Genomic DNA, 13,854 nt, shown 5'->3' on the forward strand with positions numbered 1-13,854 from the left:
TCCAAGCAGCTATTGGAAGATCGTGCCACCATCTTGGAGCCAGGACAGAGCATAGTTTTGAGGTTTGTCTTCCGTGAGACTTTAAGCATGGTGTTTCAAGTCAAGCCATACTTGAGATTCAAAGTGTTTGACCATGGACATCATGTAGTGAGGGGTTGGTCCATTTTTGACTTTGAAGCAAGCATCAAGGTTTTATATCTGACATGTGCAGCTACTGGATACCAGTAAAGAGAGCGTAGCAGACGAGTGACATGTGAGATTGAAGACCAATCGTGCTGCTGCATTCTGGACCAGCTGTAGAGGTCTGATGACCCATAGAGGAAGACCCACATGTAGGGAGTTCTGCTCTGAGATGAAGAGAGACCGCACAAGCACCCGGGAAGCTTCATGAGAAGGAAAGGGTCGTATTCTCCGTACGCTGCAGGATCTGGCCAGCTTTGAAACGTGTATTGAGAAGGACAACTGGGTGTCCAAAGTTGCACCCAGGCTTCCAGTAGTTTCTGATGATGATAACAGGATGAGGTCATTGTGTGGTTTGGGGTTCCTGGGATGTACAGAAGCTCAGGGCTCAGGGTACAGAAGGGTTTTGTTAGGGTTGAGCAGGTGATGATCGGTCATCCATCAAGCAATCTGCCAAGCATGCTGAAATACGCCCAGAAACCTGGGTGTCACAATGTGGGAAGGAAAGAATTAGTTGCTGTATTATAATTGTAGTATAGCTGTAGTATAGTTCAGACATGGACAGTAATGCAAGAGTTCCAGAGTGGAAAACAACTGACAGATTGATTTAAATATTCTTTTATTATTAGAATTTATTATCATCAGAAACATCTTGAACAGAATGCTAAGGCTAATGGCTAGGTTAGGTTTGATGAAGTGAAGATGATGATGGCTGATGATGGCTAGGTTAGGGTTGATGGAGTGAAGACACCAGGGTCACCACCATAGATCAAACACCTGAGATGAATGTGCAGTACACTACATGCTTTGTGGTTCTGCCCCTTCTTCAGCTAACATGTTATTGTTGTTTATTTACTCCCTGTACTTTTAAAGCTGTTTGTTTTTTGCAGTTAAAGATGCAAACTTGGAGTCCCTCTTCCTCTATATCCAGAGTGAAATATTGTGTGTCACTTTGCGTCTGTTACATCTCTGGATTTAAAACCACAATAGTGTCCAGTTTGAATGTGCTGACGTGTGAGCAATTCCTGTTCAGAATGAAGCTGAAATCTGAGCTTCTCTCATGGTCCTCATTACAGGAGCTCTGGGTGGAGCAGGCTCCGTGTGCTGGGTGTAGCAGGCTCCGTGTGCTGGGTGTAGCAGGCTCCGTGTGCTGGGTGTAGCAGGCTCCGTGTGCTGGGTGTAGCAGGCTACGTGGGCTGGGTGTAGCAGTCTCCGTGGGCTGGGTGTAGCAGGCTTCGTGTGCTGGGTGTAGCAGGCTCCGTGTGCTGGGTGTAGCAGGCTCCGTGTGCTGGGTGTAGCAGGCTATGTGGGCTGGGTGTAGCAGGCTCCGTGTGCTGGGTGTAGCAGGCTCTGTGTGCTGGGTGTAGCAGGCTCCGTGTGCTGGGTGTAGCAAGCTACGTGGGCTGGGTGTAGCAGGCTACGTGGGCTGGGTGTAGCAGGCTACGTGGGCTGGGTGTAGCAGGCTCCGTGGGCTGGGTGTAGCAGGCTCTGTGTGCTGGGTGTAGCAGGCTATGTGGGCTGGGTGTAGCAGGCTCCGTGTGCTGGGTGTAGCAGGCTCCGTGTGCTGGGTGTAGCAGGCTCCGTGAGCTGGGTGTAGCAGGCTCCGTGGGCTGGGTGTAGCAGGCTCCGTGGGCTGGGTGTAGCAGGCTCCGTGTGCTGGGTGTAGCAGGCTCCGTGTGCTGGGTGTAGCAGGCTACGTGGGCTGGATGTAGCAGTCTCCGTGTGCTGGGTGTAGCAGTCTCCGTGTGCTGGGTGTAGCAGGCTATGTGGGCTGGGTGTAGCAGGCTACGTGGGCTGGATGTAGCAGTCTCCGTGTGCTGGGTGTAGCAGGCTCCGTGTGCTGGGTGTAGCAGGCTCCGTGTGCTGGGTGTAGCAGGCTCCGTGGGCTGGGTGTAGCAGGCTCAGTGTGCTGGGTGTAGCAGGCTCCGTGGGCTGGGTGTAGCAGGCTCCGTGTGCTGGGTGTAGCAGGCTCCGTGTGCTGGGTGTAGCAGGCTCCGTGTGCTGGGTGTAGCAGGCTCCGTGGGTTGGGTGTAGCAGGCTCCGTGGGCTGGGTGGAGTAGGCTACGTGGGCTGGGTGGAGCAGGCTCTGTGGGCTGGGTGGAGCAGGCTCCGTGGGCTGGGTGGAGCAGGCTCTGTGGGCTGGGTGGAGCAGGCTACGTGGGCTGGGTGGAGCAGGCTTTGTGTGCTGGGTGTAGCAGGCTCCGTGGGCTGGGTGTAGCAGGCTCAGTGGGCTGGGTGTAGCAGGCTCAGTGTGCTGGGTGTAGCAGGCTCCGTGGGCTGGGTGTAGCAGGCTCCGTGGGCTGGGTGTAGCAGGCTCCGTGGGCTGGGTGTAGCAGGCTCCGTGTGCTGGGTGGAGCAGGCTCCGTGGGCTGGGTGGAGCAGGCATGTCTGGAGGAAGTAGGCCACAGCCCTTCTGGGCTCAGCAGGACAGACTGCAGTAACACCAGCGGCTTGTATTGATCATGTATTCACAGCCTCTGGAGGCCCAGTTCAAAGACGTTGTTTTCTTCAGAGGCCAGGCTTCTCCAAACTGGTGCACTGCTTAGAGCTTCTTCCAATAGCTTGTCCTGAAAAGGCCATGGGGAGGGGAAGTGTGAGTTCTGGGATGAGGAGTCTGTTTCTGTTTCAGCAGTAGATTAGCAGTAAGGCCTGGATCTGTTCTGGTGCGTTTCTGCAGTAGCACATTGATAATTGCATAAGCAATTAGTCAGTTTGCTGTAATGACTGTTCAAGGTCACTTCAAGTTTGAATGAATCAGCTACTCTGGGATCTACTTGTTTTCACCGCTGAGAAAATGCGACAGTTGTAATAATCTTGTTCCCTGTTCGATAATGGCTGACTTGACTCTTGGTGAAATCTGCTTGGTAGCAAAGGCCCTGTTTGGGTCTTTCAGTCAGAACCATCTGCTGGTTCAGGAAATACACATGTGATGTATGTGGCTGAACACCAGGCTTTAGGGCGGCAGAGCTCAACGCGGTCTGGCGTTGACCGCACGGTTCTGCCACCAACCACACAGCAACGGTGATCTGCGCTCCAGTCTTTATCTACAGCGCACTGCTGGTTTTTTTTATCTCCGGGCACCAGAGTCAGAACAAGAACTTTCTAGTTTCTGATTTCAATTAAAAGGCTACTATTTGTTCAAAGTTAAAACGTAAGACACTGACACAGCTGTATAACGGGGTCTTAACACTCCTGTAGTGTTAATACTTTGTGAAATGTTGTGATGGACTATCATCAGAAGGCTTTAATGGATCGTTACATTCTTTTGTTTTGATTTTCTGTCAGAAGGACAAAGCTGTCAGAACTGGTGGGTCGACTAAGTCTCTTAAAGAGAACTACAACCGTAAACGACAATGTGGACCGCAAACACGAGTTTCTGGAGAGAATTCATAGACCTGTTGTCCATGAATAGTGTGTGCACAATAGCAAAAGACTAGGAAGCCATTACTGTATCCACTGGGAATGTAAATTATGGCTGTACATAATTTTTTGCCAAAGCTAGACTCGCTAATTATTAATTATCATTCTAAGCATTTGATGCAGGGTCACGGCGTATTATTGGGGAATAGGGGAAAACATCGCTAGGCAGTGAAATCCTCCAGTTTTGCAAGTGCTAATAGTTTTTTGTTCAAAAGAGCAGCTGTAGAGGTGTAAATGAGCAGTAGGTTGGAGCGCAGCGATGCAGTAGCATCTGACTCTGGCTCTGGGAAGGGACGCTTGGAGCCCTGATTTCCCCAGTACTGTAATGAAGTTAGCAGCTCATTTATCTTGTTATGCACTTTGAAACATACGCTTCCTAACTAAGAGCTCTGTCTCAGCTCGGAGCCGCAGCGCTGTCTGAGTGTCGTAGCCCCACGAGGTTAAACAGCCTGTTCCCCGTAGGCAAAATGCAACACATGGAGGTTTTTTGGGGTGGGGAGAGACTTCCCTGAATGATTGATGGAATGTGAAAGAACCCTTTCAAATCACAGAAATTGCGTTAGAATGCACAAATATCCAGTGCCATTTTAGTGGGGTCCAATCAAAGCCTCTATTTGACTTTGATTAAAGGTGTATTTGTGTGGCGCGTGAGGCAGGAGATCCCGGAGATCCAGTAGATCCAGTAGAGATGTTCCACGAGGTGCCACACTGCTGATGCTCCACTCCCCACTGCTTCATTTAATGTTTTAATCAATTATTGATCGTCTTGTTTCTTTGGAGCTTTAAAATTGGTTATGTAGTCGAACGCTAAATGAAGCAAGTCTGGCCACTGGGATTCTGGAAACTGAAGAGCTTAATGTAGAGTTAACAAAGTTTCTCAAGGATCATACAGCCAATATTAAACCTGTTTTTAAATATGAATGTGAACAGTACTGATAATCAATGCTAAAGTACTTTATGACGATCGTGCCTGAGCAGAACAAATCCATTTTTCTGGCAGCAGCATCATATGAATGTAGCACTAACACCAACTACAAACAATGAAAGTGCCAGAAATGTTATTTTATTTAGATGTTTTGCAGGAGGCGAGGTTAGCCCTAATAAATCCAATAAATCATGTAGAAAAGTAGAAAGTGCACACCTCCTGGGCTAGCTCCACCTATCTGTCCTTAGACCACGCCTCCTGGGCCAGCTCCACCTCTTTGTCCTTAGACCACGCCTCCTGGGCTAGCTCCACCTCTCTGTCCTTAGACCACGCCTCCTGGGCTAATGATTTGTCAAAATTAAGAGTAGCTCTCATTGTTCAAAAAGGAATTCATGGCCAGTACCCGAGGTACATGTCATCTTTCCTCCACTGTCCGTTCCTGGGCGTAGCGTGTGCTGTTTCTGCAGCGTGCTTGCAGGTGTGTGCAGGTGGAGTTCAGAGGGGCTCCACCTCTCAGCTGTGTTGCTGCAGACTTCCTGACCTTCATTACTTTGTTTTCGTGTGATGGGAGAGTTTCTGAAGGAGTGAGTGAGGACCCAGAGGCAGAGGGAACTGCCCAATTTCACAGTGCTTTGCCCCTGGCTAGTGCCTGCGAGTGTGGCTAGATTGTTTAATAGCCTCAAACTACCCAAGCACAGAAAGTCTAGATATCAGAGCACTTGCTTGGTACTGTCGGTGTGTTGGAGGGTGGCGAATTCCACAGAGCACGCATTCAGTCAGTCATCAGACGGCTGAAACCTGGACCGGCGCCGTGTGATATTAGGTGGGTGTTGAGACACCTGAGGTGTGGGACAGCCTTTGTGGGGGTTTGTGTGGAGTAGTAGTCCAGTTAAGGATGATCCTTCCGGCTCCTGCTTGGGACCCTGAGATGGGACCCCCCCCCCCGCCCCCTCAATTTTTTGGCCGTGTTTCCATGGCACCTCATGAAAGGCTGGGTTTGACCGGGGGAGAGGGGGTGGGGCAGCTGTTGGACCCCCAGACAAAAGGAGCCTTTCTGTCTCCCCTCAGACTCCCCGTCAGCTGTTGTCTTTGTGTGGCCGGGTTCGGGGCAAGAGTGGGTTCTGTCGTCTGATCTGTGGGGGCCATGGGATCGCCTCAGCTCAGAGAGGAGGCGCTGAGAAAAACCTCCGCTGGGCGGGGGCGGGGGCCGGGTGTGTGGGCGGGGGCGGGTGTGAATCAACGCCTGCTTCCAGATCCATTCCCAGAATGCACCTGAAGGACGGCACTGCTCCGAGCTTTTGTCCAAGGCTGATCAAACCTTCCTCACATCTCTGCAGGCCATTCAGAGCGGCAGCTGCTCCATAGCTGTGGGTCTCGCTAGGCTTAAGCTAGCCAGTGGTTTGCGGTGTAGTCTGTGGCTATAAAAGCTTGTCTTTTGATGTTTGCGCCCTCATCGTGTTTGATTGGGCCGCAAGGTATGGCTCACGTTAGATTGCTTTGTCTGGGTTTGAAGTGCAGGTGCTTACGCCACCTGTGTCACCGTTTTTTAACAGTTTAAAGCCACAGACGGTGGTAAATAAAACGGCCGGAGCCGCCGTTCTCTCGTCCTGCTCGTCTTCCTGAGAGATGATGGTAAACGACTCGCCTTCCCGGGTTGGAACTTCGAGCATTGATTGAGCGTCTGCGTTAGCAGCCGCGTCTAATTGAGGCTTTAAGGTCAAGTGGAATTTGAATACTCGCGTGACAAAATAACAGGAAAGGCACCCAGCTGTACTGCGCGCTAACGAGCTCGCTTCACACTGCAGGAAACCTGTCACCGTACAAACGTCCGGGACTGTTCCAGCTCCGCTCACAGGTCCTCAGCTACGTCAGGCTGTCAGCAGGGTGGTTTGGGATGATGGTCCCCCCCAAGAGCTGGCAGGGTCGGTTTGAGTCGTAGTACTGTTGGGTGATCCCCCCCCCCCCCCCACCCGGAGATCACGTCTTCTCAAAGACTTTTGGCACCTTCTCACTCTTCCTCACACTCTTCCTCTCTGTCATTCTCACATGCGCGGTTGCTCCCTGTGTAATCCCCACAGTCTCAGGAGAACACCAGCCACACTGTCTAAATGGGAGTGAGTCACTGTGTCAGGTATGGAGGGATGTTTACAGTCTTGTTTGTTTTTGCATTCTCACGTTGCCTGTGCACTGTTGCCTCCTGTGGCGTTATCTCCGCCCAGAGGGGAGGGGCCTGCTCATTCCTGTGGTGCTAACTCCGCCCAAAGTGGAGGGGCCTAGTCCCAGCATTCTGCAAAGTTGTTTTGAGACAAAGTCTGACAGGAGTGACTGAGGTTAAAGTCTGTAGTCCTGGTCTTCTTCTCTGTTCTTTATCACATCTGTCCTCTTTAAAATGCATTTTTGGAGTCTACTTTGGATATTTTTGTGTTGTGTTTTGTTTTTTCTAAAGTGTGATTTGTGCTATTTAGAGTTGGTTGTGCTACAGAGCAGGTGAGTCACTCTTTAGCCAGAACGTTTTAGAGGATTGTGGGTAATAACCTGATCCTCTGGGTCCTTCCATCCTTCCTCTGGCCAGGAGGTCTGAACCTGATCCCTGCGCACCTAGCCCGGTCTCTGAAGCGCAGCTGTAATGCTAGCCACAGGCGGCCAGCACGGCTCCTGAACACAGGCCCTTGGGGGGGGAGGGGGGGATATGGGTATGGATGCACAGAGGTCACAGGGGTCATGGGGGTCACAGGGGGCAGCTCTGTCCACCACTACACTATCTGCTCAGCTGGGCACAGCAAACGCATTTTCAGTGTGCAGCCGTGTGTACTCCGTCTCTTGGTTGAGGAGAGGACTGCGTGTGCTCAGAGGTCATTGTTGGGGGCGGGGCTTGCATGAGACTTGCATGAGACCTGGGCCACACCATGACAGCAGCTAGTGGCTAGTGGGCGTGGCCTATGTTGGGGTCGTAGGGCAGATTGAGAGGCAATAAGTTGCAGACTCGAGCTTCACTGACCCAGAGAAGGAGAAAAAGTCACTGCTCAGCCTACAGCCCCCCCCCTCTCTGTTTCTCTCTCTCTCTTCCTCCATCTCACTCTCTCTCTTTCGCTCTTTCTCATTCTCTCTCTCCACCACACAGTCCATCTTTCTCTCCACTTTCTCCTGCTAAATTATTCTCTCTCCATCTGTTTCAGCCTTCACCACTTCCGTCACTTACCCCCCGCCTTCCTCATCTTCCTCATCTCTTGTTCTATTTGTTCATCCTCCCCTCTCCCTCCCTCCCTCTCTCTCCCTCCCTCTCTTGCTCTTTCTTTCTCACTCTGTCCCTCTCCTTCGCTCCCTCACCCTCTCCCTCGCTCTCTCTCCCCCCTCTCTCTCTCCCTCCCTCATTCCCACAGCTCCTCTCCCCACCATTGTGAGGAGCTCCAGCAGTCCTTCATCTTCTCTCCTCCTCATCCTCCTCTTCTTTCTGGATCCCTCTGCTTACACTCTGTGCTCTGTGTACACGGGTTCATTGAAGCGTGTGCGTGCGTGCGTGTGTGTGCGTGCGTGTGTGTGCGTGTGTGTGCGTGCGTGTGCGTGCGTGTGTGTGTTTGTGTGTGTGTGTGTGTGTGTGTGTGTGTGTGTGTGTGTGTGTGTGTGTGTGTGTGTGTGTAGGGGTGAGCCGGCCCTGCTGTGCAGGCGTGAAACGTGTGTCTCCTGACTAATGTAAACAGGGCCGCTGCTATGTTGTGTTTCGTGAGAAACCTCACGGGTGTGTTCAGCTGGAGGTTGGACCTCCTCGCAGTGCTGGCTGTTCCTGGCTGTTACACCTGTACCGTCATGACGTGATCCACGAACCTTCCTGGGACACACCAGCATCTATTAACCTATCAAACACAAATATTTGTCATAAAATCAAAGAAGTGCCCAGTGTTTTTGTTCAGTTAAGCCCTCAGAGTTGTTCTGTTCCTCGGAGCTAAACTGATGGTGTTGTCGTAACTCCAGAGGGAGAACAGGTGAGATTAAATCTCCACCACACTCTGCTTCTTAACGCGGGGTGAATTGATTGGATTAGGCTTGTCCTCTTCTTTGAGTTAAGCAGATTTTCAAATGCTACTAATCTCCATCTGGAATCACAGAAGGGTCCTAGTGAGACGCGTGATGCATTAATGTTGGCACAGAATTTGGATCAGGTTTGTCTGATTATATACATTTATATATGCTCATATACACTCATATACACTTATACACTTATATTCACTCATACGCACTCATATGCACTTATGTACACTCATATACACTCATACACTCATATATATGCACTCATGCAGTCATATACACTCATACACTCACTCATATGCACTCATATACACTCATACAGTCATATACACTCATGTACACTAATATACAGTCTTATACACTCATGTACGCTAATATACAGTCATGTACACTCATATACACTCATATACAGTCAGGTACACTCATATATACTCATACACTCATATATACTCATACACTCATATACAGTCATGTACACTCATATACAGTCATGTACGCTAATATACAGTCATGTACACTCATATACACTCATATACAGTCATGTACACTCATATACACTCATGTACGCTAATATACAGTCATGTACACTCATATACACTCATATACAGTCATGTACACTCATATACACTCATATACACTCAGGTACGCTAATATACAGTCATGTACACTCATACACTCATATACTCATACACTCATGTACACTCAGGTACACTCATACACTCATATATATACACTCATGCAGTCATATACACTCATACATTCATGCACTCATGTACACTCAGGTACACTCATATATACTCATACACTCATATACACTCATGTACACTCATATATACTCATACACTCATGTACACTCATATATACTCATACACTCATATACACTCATGTACACTCATATATACTCATACACTCATATACACTCATATATACTCATACACTCATATACACTCATGTACACTCATGTACACTGATATACAACTCTTCTGCACAGTAGGCTTCTCCCTCACTTCTCTTTCACTCCCTCGTTCTCACTCTTTCTCCTCTCTACCTCTCTCCTTCTCCCTCCCACTCTCCACCCTCTCCCCCCTCTCTCTCCTGCTCTTTCTCTCTCTCCCCCCTCTCTCTCTCTTCCCCACTGGCTTCCTGCCAGTTCCTAATTAATTTTGTGCTTTGTGTAACCCGCTACCTCCAGGGCCAGAGAGGCGGTGGGAATTACAGTCAGAGGGAGGTGGTGGAGGTTCTGGGCAGGTCGTAGGCGTGGGGGCACTTGAGTAGCGGACGCTGTTTCCGGGCCCAGCGTGTCACCACGTGGTTTACGCCCGCTGGCTGATACATTTACAACACGTGTGAGCTGTAAGATGAAGGACTGCAGACAGCAGTCAGTGACAGGTGTGTGTGTGTGTGTGTGTGTGTGTGTGTGTGTGTGTGTGTGTGTGTGTGTGTGTGTGTGTGTGTGTGTGTGTGTGGTGGCACATGCGATGACCAGCACATCATGGACTGTATAGACTAGATGGGCTGGATCTGAGCTGTGTACCTGTTAGAGGAGAACCACTGCTCCAGGTTTAACCACTGAACCTAGCAGGACTGGTCTCAGATCAGCACTTCTTAACCGTTTGGGTTAACCACTGAACCTAGCAGGACTGGTCTCAGATCAGCACTTCTTAACCGTTTGGGTTAACCACTGAACCTAGCAGGACTGGTCTCAGATCAGCACTTCTTAACCGTTTGGGTTAACCACTGAACCTAGCAGGACTGGTCTCAGATCAGCACTTCTTAACCGTTTGGGTTAACCACTGAACCTAGCAGGACTGGTCTCAGATCAGCACTTCTTAACCGTTTGGGTTAACCACTGAACCTAGCAGGACTGGTCTCAGATCAGCACTTCTTAACCGTTTGGGTTAACCACTGAACCTAGCAGGACTGGTCTCAGATCAGCACTTCTTAACCGTTTGGGTTAACCACTGAACCTAGCAGGACTGGTCTCAGATCAGCACTTCTTAACCGTTTGGGTTAACCACTGAACCTAGCAGGACTGGTCTCAGATCAGCACTTCTTAACCGTTTGGGTTAACCACTGAACCTAGCAGGACTGGTCTCAGATCAGCACTTCTTAACCGTTTGGGTTAACCACTGAACCTAGCAGGACTGGTCTCAGATCAGCACTTCTTAACCGTTTGGGTTAACCACTGAACCTAGCAGGACTGGTCTCAGATCAGCACTTCTTAACCGTTTGGGTTAACCACTGAACCTGTCTGGACTGGTCTCAGATCAGCACTCCTTGCTTAGTGCTACTGGATGGATGGAGTATTCCTGATCAAGGACATCCTTAATTCACCCTTGACCTCCCTTCACTCTGAGACTTTTTAAACAAACTTTTTAAAATCCTAACCCTCTAATTAAAACTGTCCAGATCCAGCCAGCCTTTATGGAGAATTCACTTCAAAGGGACCTTTGAGCAGACAGGGACCAGGCCGCCTTAACTGCCAGGAACAGGGGAGGCTCATAATTAGGCGGCTGTCTGGTGCATCTTATAAAAAGTGCACACAACAGTCCCACAGCCACACCCCCCCCCCCCCCCCCCCCCCCCCCCCCCCCCACACACACACACACACACACACACACACACACACACACACACAGCCCCACCCACAACCCAGTAAGGGGGGAGGGGAGGTTGTGGTGAACATCTCCGGTGACAGCTCCCTCCTCTGGGAGAAGCCAGTTTATCTCAGGGCCAGACAGCAAGAAGGGGAAAAACGAAACCAAAGAAGATCTGAGTTGCGTCTCCTGCGGCTGCTCTGCCGCTCACGTTAATGAAGAAGGCGAAGAGCTCACAGACGTGCAGCGTCTCACGTGCAGCGTCTCACGTGCAGCTCCAAGACGCCTACAAATACTTCCTCAAAAGTCTTGTGTACCCATGTTGACTTAGAGCAGCAGTAAGGGGTAAAGGGTTCTGATCTTCTGGGGAGTGAGACACGATCATTCACTCCTGCACATGTGCCATACATGTCTACGGCTCATCTCGATGGCCCGCCTCCATGTGTGGGTGGAGGCTTTGGAGTCTTTGGTAAGACGCAAGGTGTCTAGACAACACCAGTGGCCACGACAGTCTAAGGACTTCTTCCCTAATGCTGCTGTAAGCTGGGTTTGAAGCCGTGTCTTCCGGAAGGTTCTCTTAATGCTTCATGACCACGGTCAGGCAGTGATATGGTTGGATGTGGTGTAAGTTGTACGCATAAAGCTATAATCAGGTCTGTAATCGATCACACTTGAGGCTCAGTCTGTATTGATTGGTTATCTCTGCTTAAGATGTGTGGATCAAAGCTAAGCTAGTGGCATGGACACAGGAGAGAAGACTGCCCTCTACTGGTCATATGGCGAAGGTGAAAATGATGCTGCCTGCATATATTGCATTATTTTTAATGTACTTGTTGACGTCTATTAAATCCAGGAAGGTTTTTATTGAGATTCAGTGTAACAAATAATGAAATCTAGCTAATGGAATCTCCTGAGCGAAATCCGACTGGCTCCAGGGTTTGCAAGCTCTATTGCTGTGGTTCGAAAACCCATAGTTTTACTGTTGTAGTTTCTTGACTTAAAGTTATTTCGGACGACACTGTATTGCTGGCCTAATGTGGTAATTGCAGTTTCATGTCTTAGCTTTTAGCTGGGGTGTGTTCTCGTAATGTTCTCGTAATGTTCTCTCCGCAGTGGGGCGTCTCCTGATCGAATTCAGCTCTCAGATGACGATGGAGAGGGTGCAGAGGGAGAACCCCAACGTCACCGAGGGGGGCAGGTACACGCCCCCTGACTGTCGGCCCAAGCAGAAGGTGGCCATCATCATCCCCTTCCGGCACCGCGAACACCACCTGAAGTACTGGTTGCACTACCTCCACCCCATCCTGCGACGTCAGAAGATCGACTACGGAATCTACATCATCAACCAGGTGCGTGTGACCTCGTGTTTGTGCTGTGGTGGTGGACGGACCCCGGGGTGAGCTGGCGTGGGTCTCCACCTTGGGGGAGTAACATGGCCAGGAGCTCTGGGTACTGGATCTCTTTATCCCTCTAACCCTCCACCCCTCTATGTCTCTACCCTTCTACCTCTCTACCCCTCTACTTCTCTACCCCTCTAACCCTCTACCTCTCTACCCTTCTGCCTCTCTACCCCTCTAACCCTCTACCTCTCTACCTCTCTACCCTTCTGCCTCTCTACCCCTCTAACCCTCTAACCCTCTACCTCTCTACCTCTCTACTCTTCTGCCTCTCTACCCCTCTAACCCTCTACCTCTCTACCCCTCTACCTCTCTACCTCTCTACCCCTCTAACCCTCTACCTCTCTACCTCTCTACCCTTCTGCCTCTCTACCCCTCTAACCCTCTACCTCTCTACCCTTCTGCCTCTCTACCCCTCTAACCCTCTACCTCTCTACCCCTCTACCTCTCTACCTCTCTACCCCTCTACTTCTCTACCTCTCTACCCCTCTACCTCTCTACCTCTCTACCCTTCTGCCTCTCTACCCCTCTGCCTCTCTACCCCTCTAACCCTCTACCTCTCTACCTCTCTAACCCTCTACCTCTCTACCTCTCTACCCTTCTGCCTCTCTACCCCTCTAACCCTCTACCTCTCTACCCCTCTACTTCTTTACCCCTCTAACCCTCTACCTCTCTACCTCTCTACCCTTCTGCCTCTCTACCCCTCTAACCCTCTACCTCTCTACCCCTCTACTTCTCTACCTCTCTACCCCTCTAACCCTCTACCTCTCTACCTCTCTACCCTTCTGCCTCTCTACCCCTCTAACCCTCTACCTCTCTACCTCTCTACCCTTCTGCCTCTCTACCCCTCTAACCCTCTACCTCTCTACCCCTCTACCTCTCTACCCCTCTAACCCTCTACCTCTCTACCTCTCTACCCTTCTGCCTCTCTACCCCTCTAACCCTCTACCTCTCTACCCTTCTGCCTCTCTACCCCTCTACCTCTCTACCTCTCTACCCTTCTGCCTCTCTACCCCTCTAACCCTCTAACCCTCTACCTCTCTACCCCTCTACCTCTCTACCTCTCTACCTCTCTACCCCTCTACTTCTCTACCTCTCTACCTCTCTACCCTTCTGCCTCTCTACCCCTCTAACCCTCTACCTCTCTACCTCTCTACCCTTCTGCCTCTCTACCCCTCTAACCCTCTACCTCTCTACCCCTCTACTTCTTTACCCCTCTAACCCTCTACCTCTCTACCTCTCTACCCTTCTGCCTCTCTACCCCTCTAACCCTCTACCTCTCTACCCCTCTACTTCTCTACCTCTCTACCCC

General features: G+C 50.4%; 1 protein-coding gene across 1 annotated transcript in view; it reads left to right on the forward strand.

The window, feature by feature from the left end:
* The window catches only part of b4galt2 (UDP-Gal:betaGlcNAc beta 1,4- galactosyltransferase, polypeptide 2), an 87,968-nt gene that overhangs the window by 22,226 nt on the left and 51,888 nt on the right, over positions 1-13,854 (forward strand). The window contains exon 3 of the mRNA XM_076973575.1: positions 12,259-12,494. Coding sequence (XP_076829690.1) covers positions 12,259-12,494 — 236 coding nt within the window. The remainder of the gene's footprint in view (positions 1-12,258; positions 12,495-13,854) is intronic.

This window comes from Brachyhypopomus gauderio, chromosome 14 (assembly GCF_052324685.1).
Source record: "Brachyhypopomus gauderio isolate BG-103 chromosome 14, BGAUD_0.2, whole genome shotgun sequence".
Classification (NCBI taxonomy): Eukaryota; Metazoa; Chordata; class Actinopteri; order Gymnotiformes; family Hypopomidae; genus Brachyhypopomus; species Brachyhypopomus gauderio.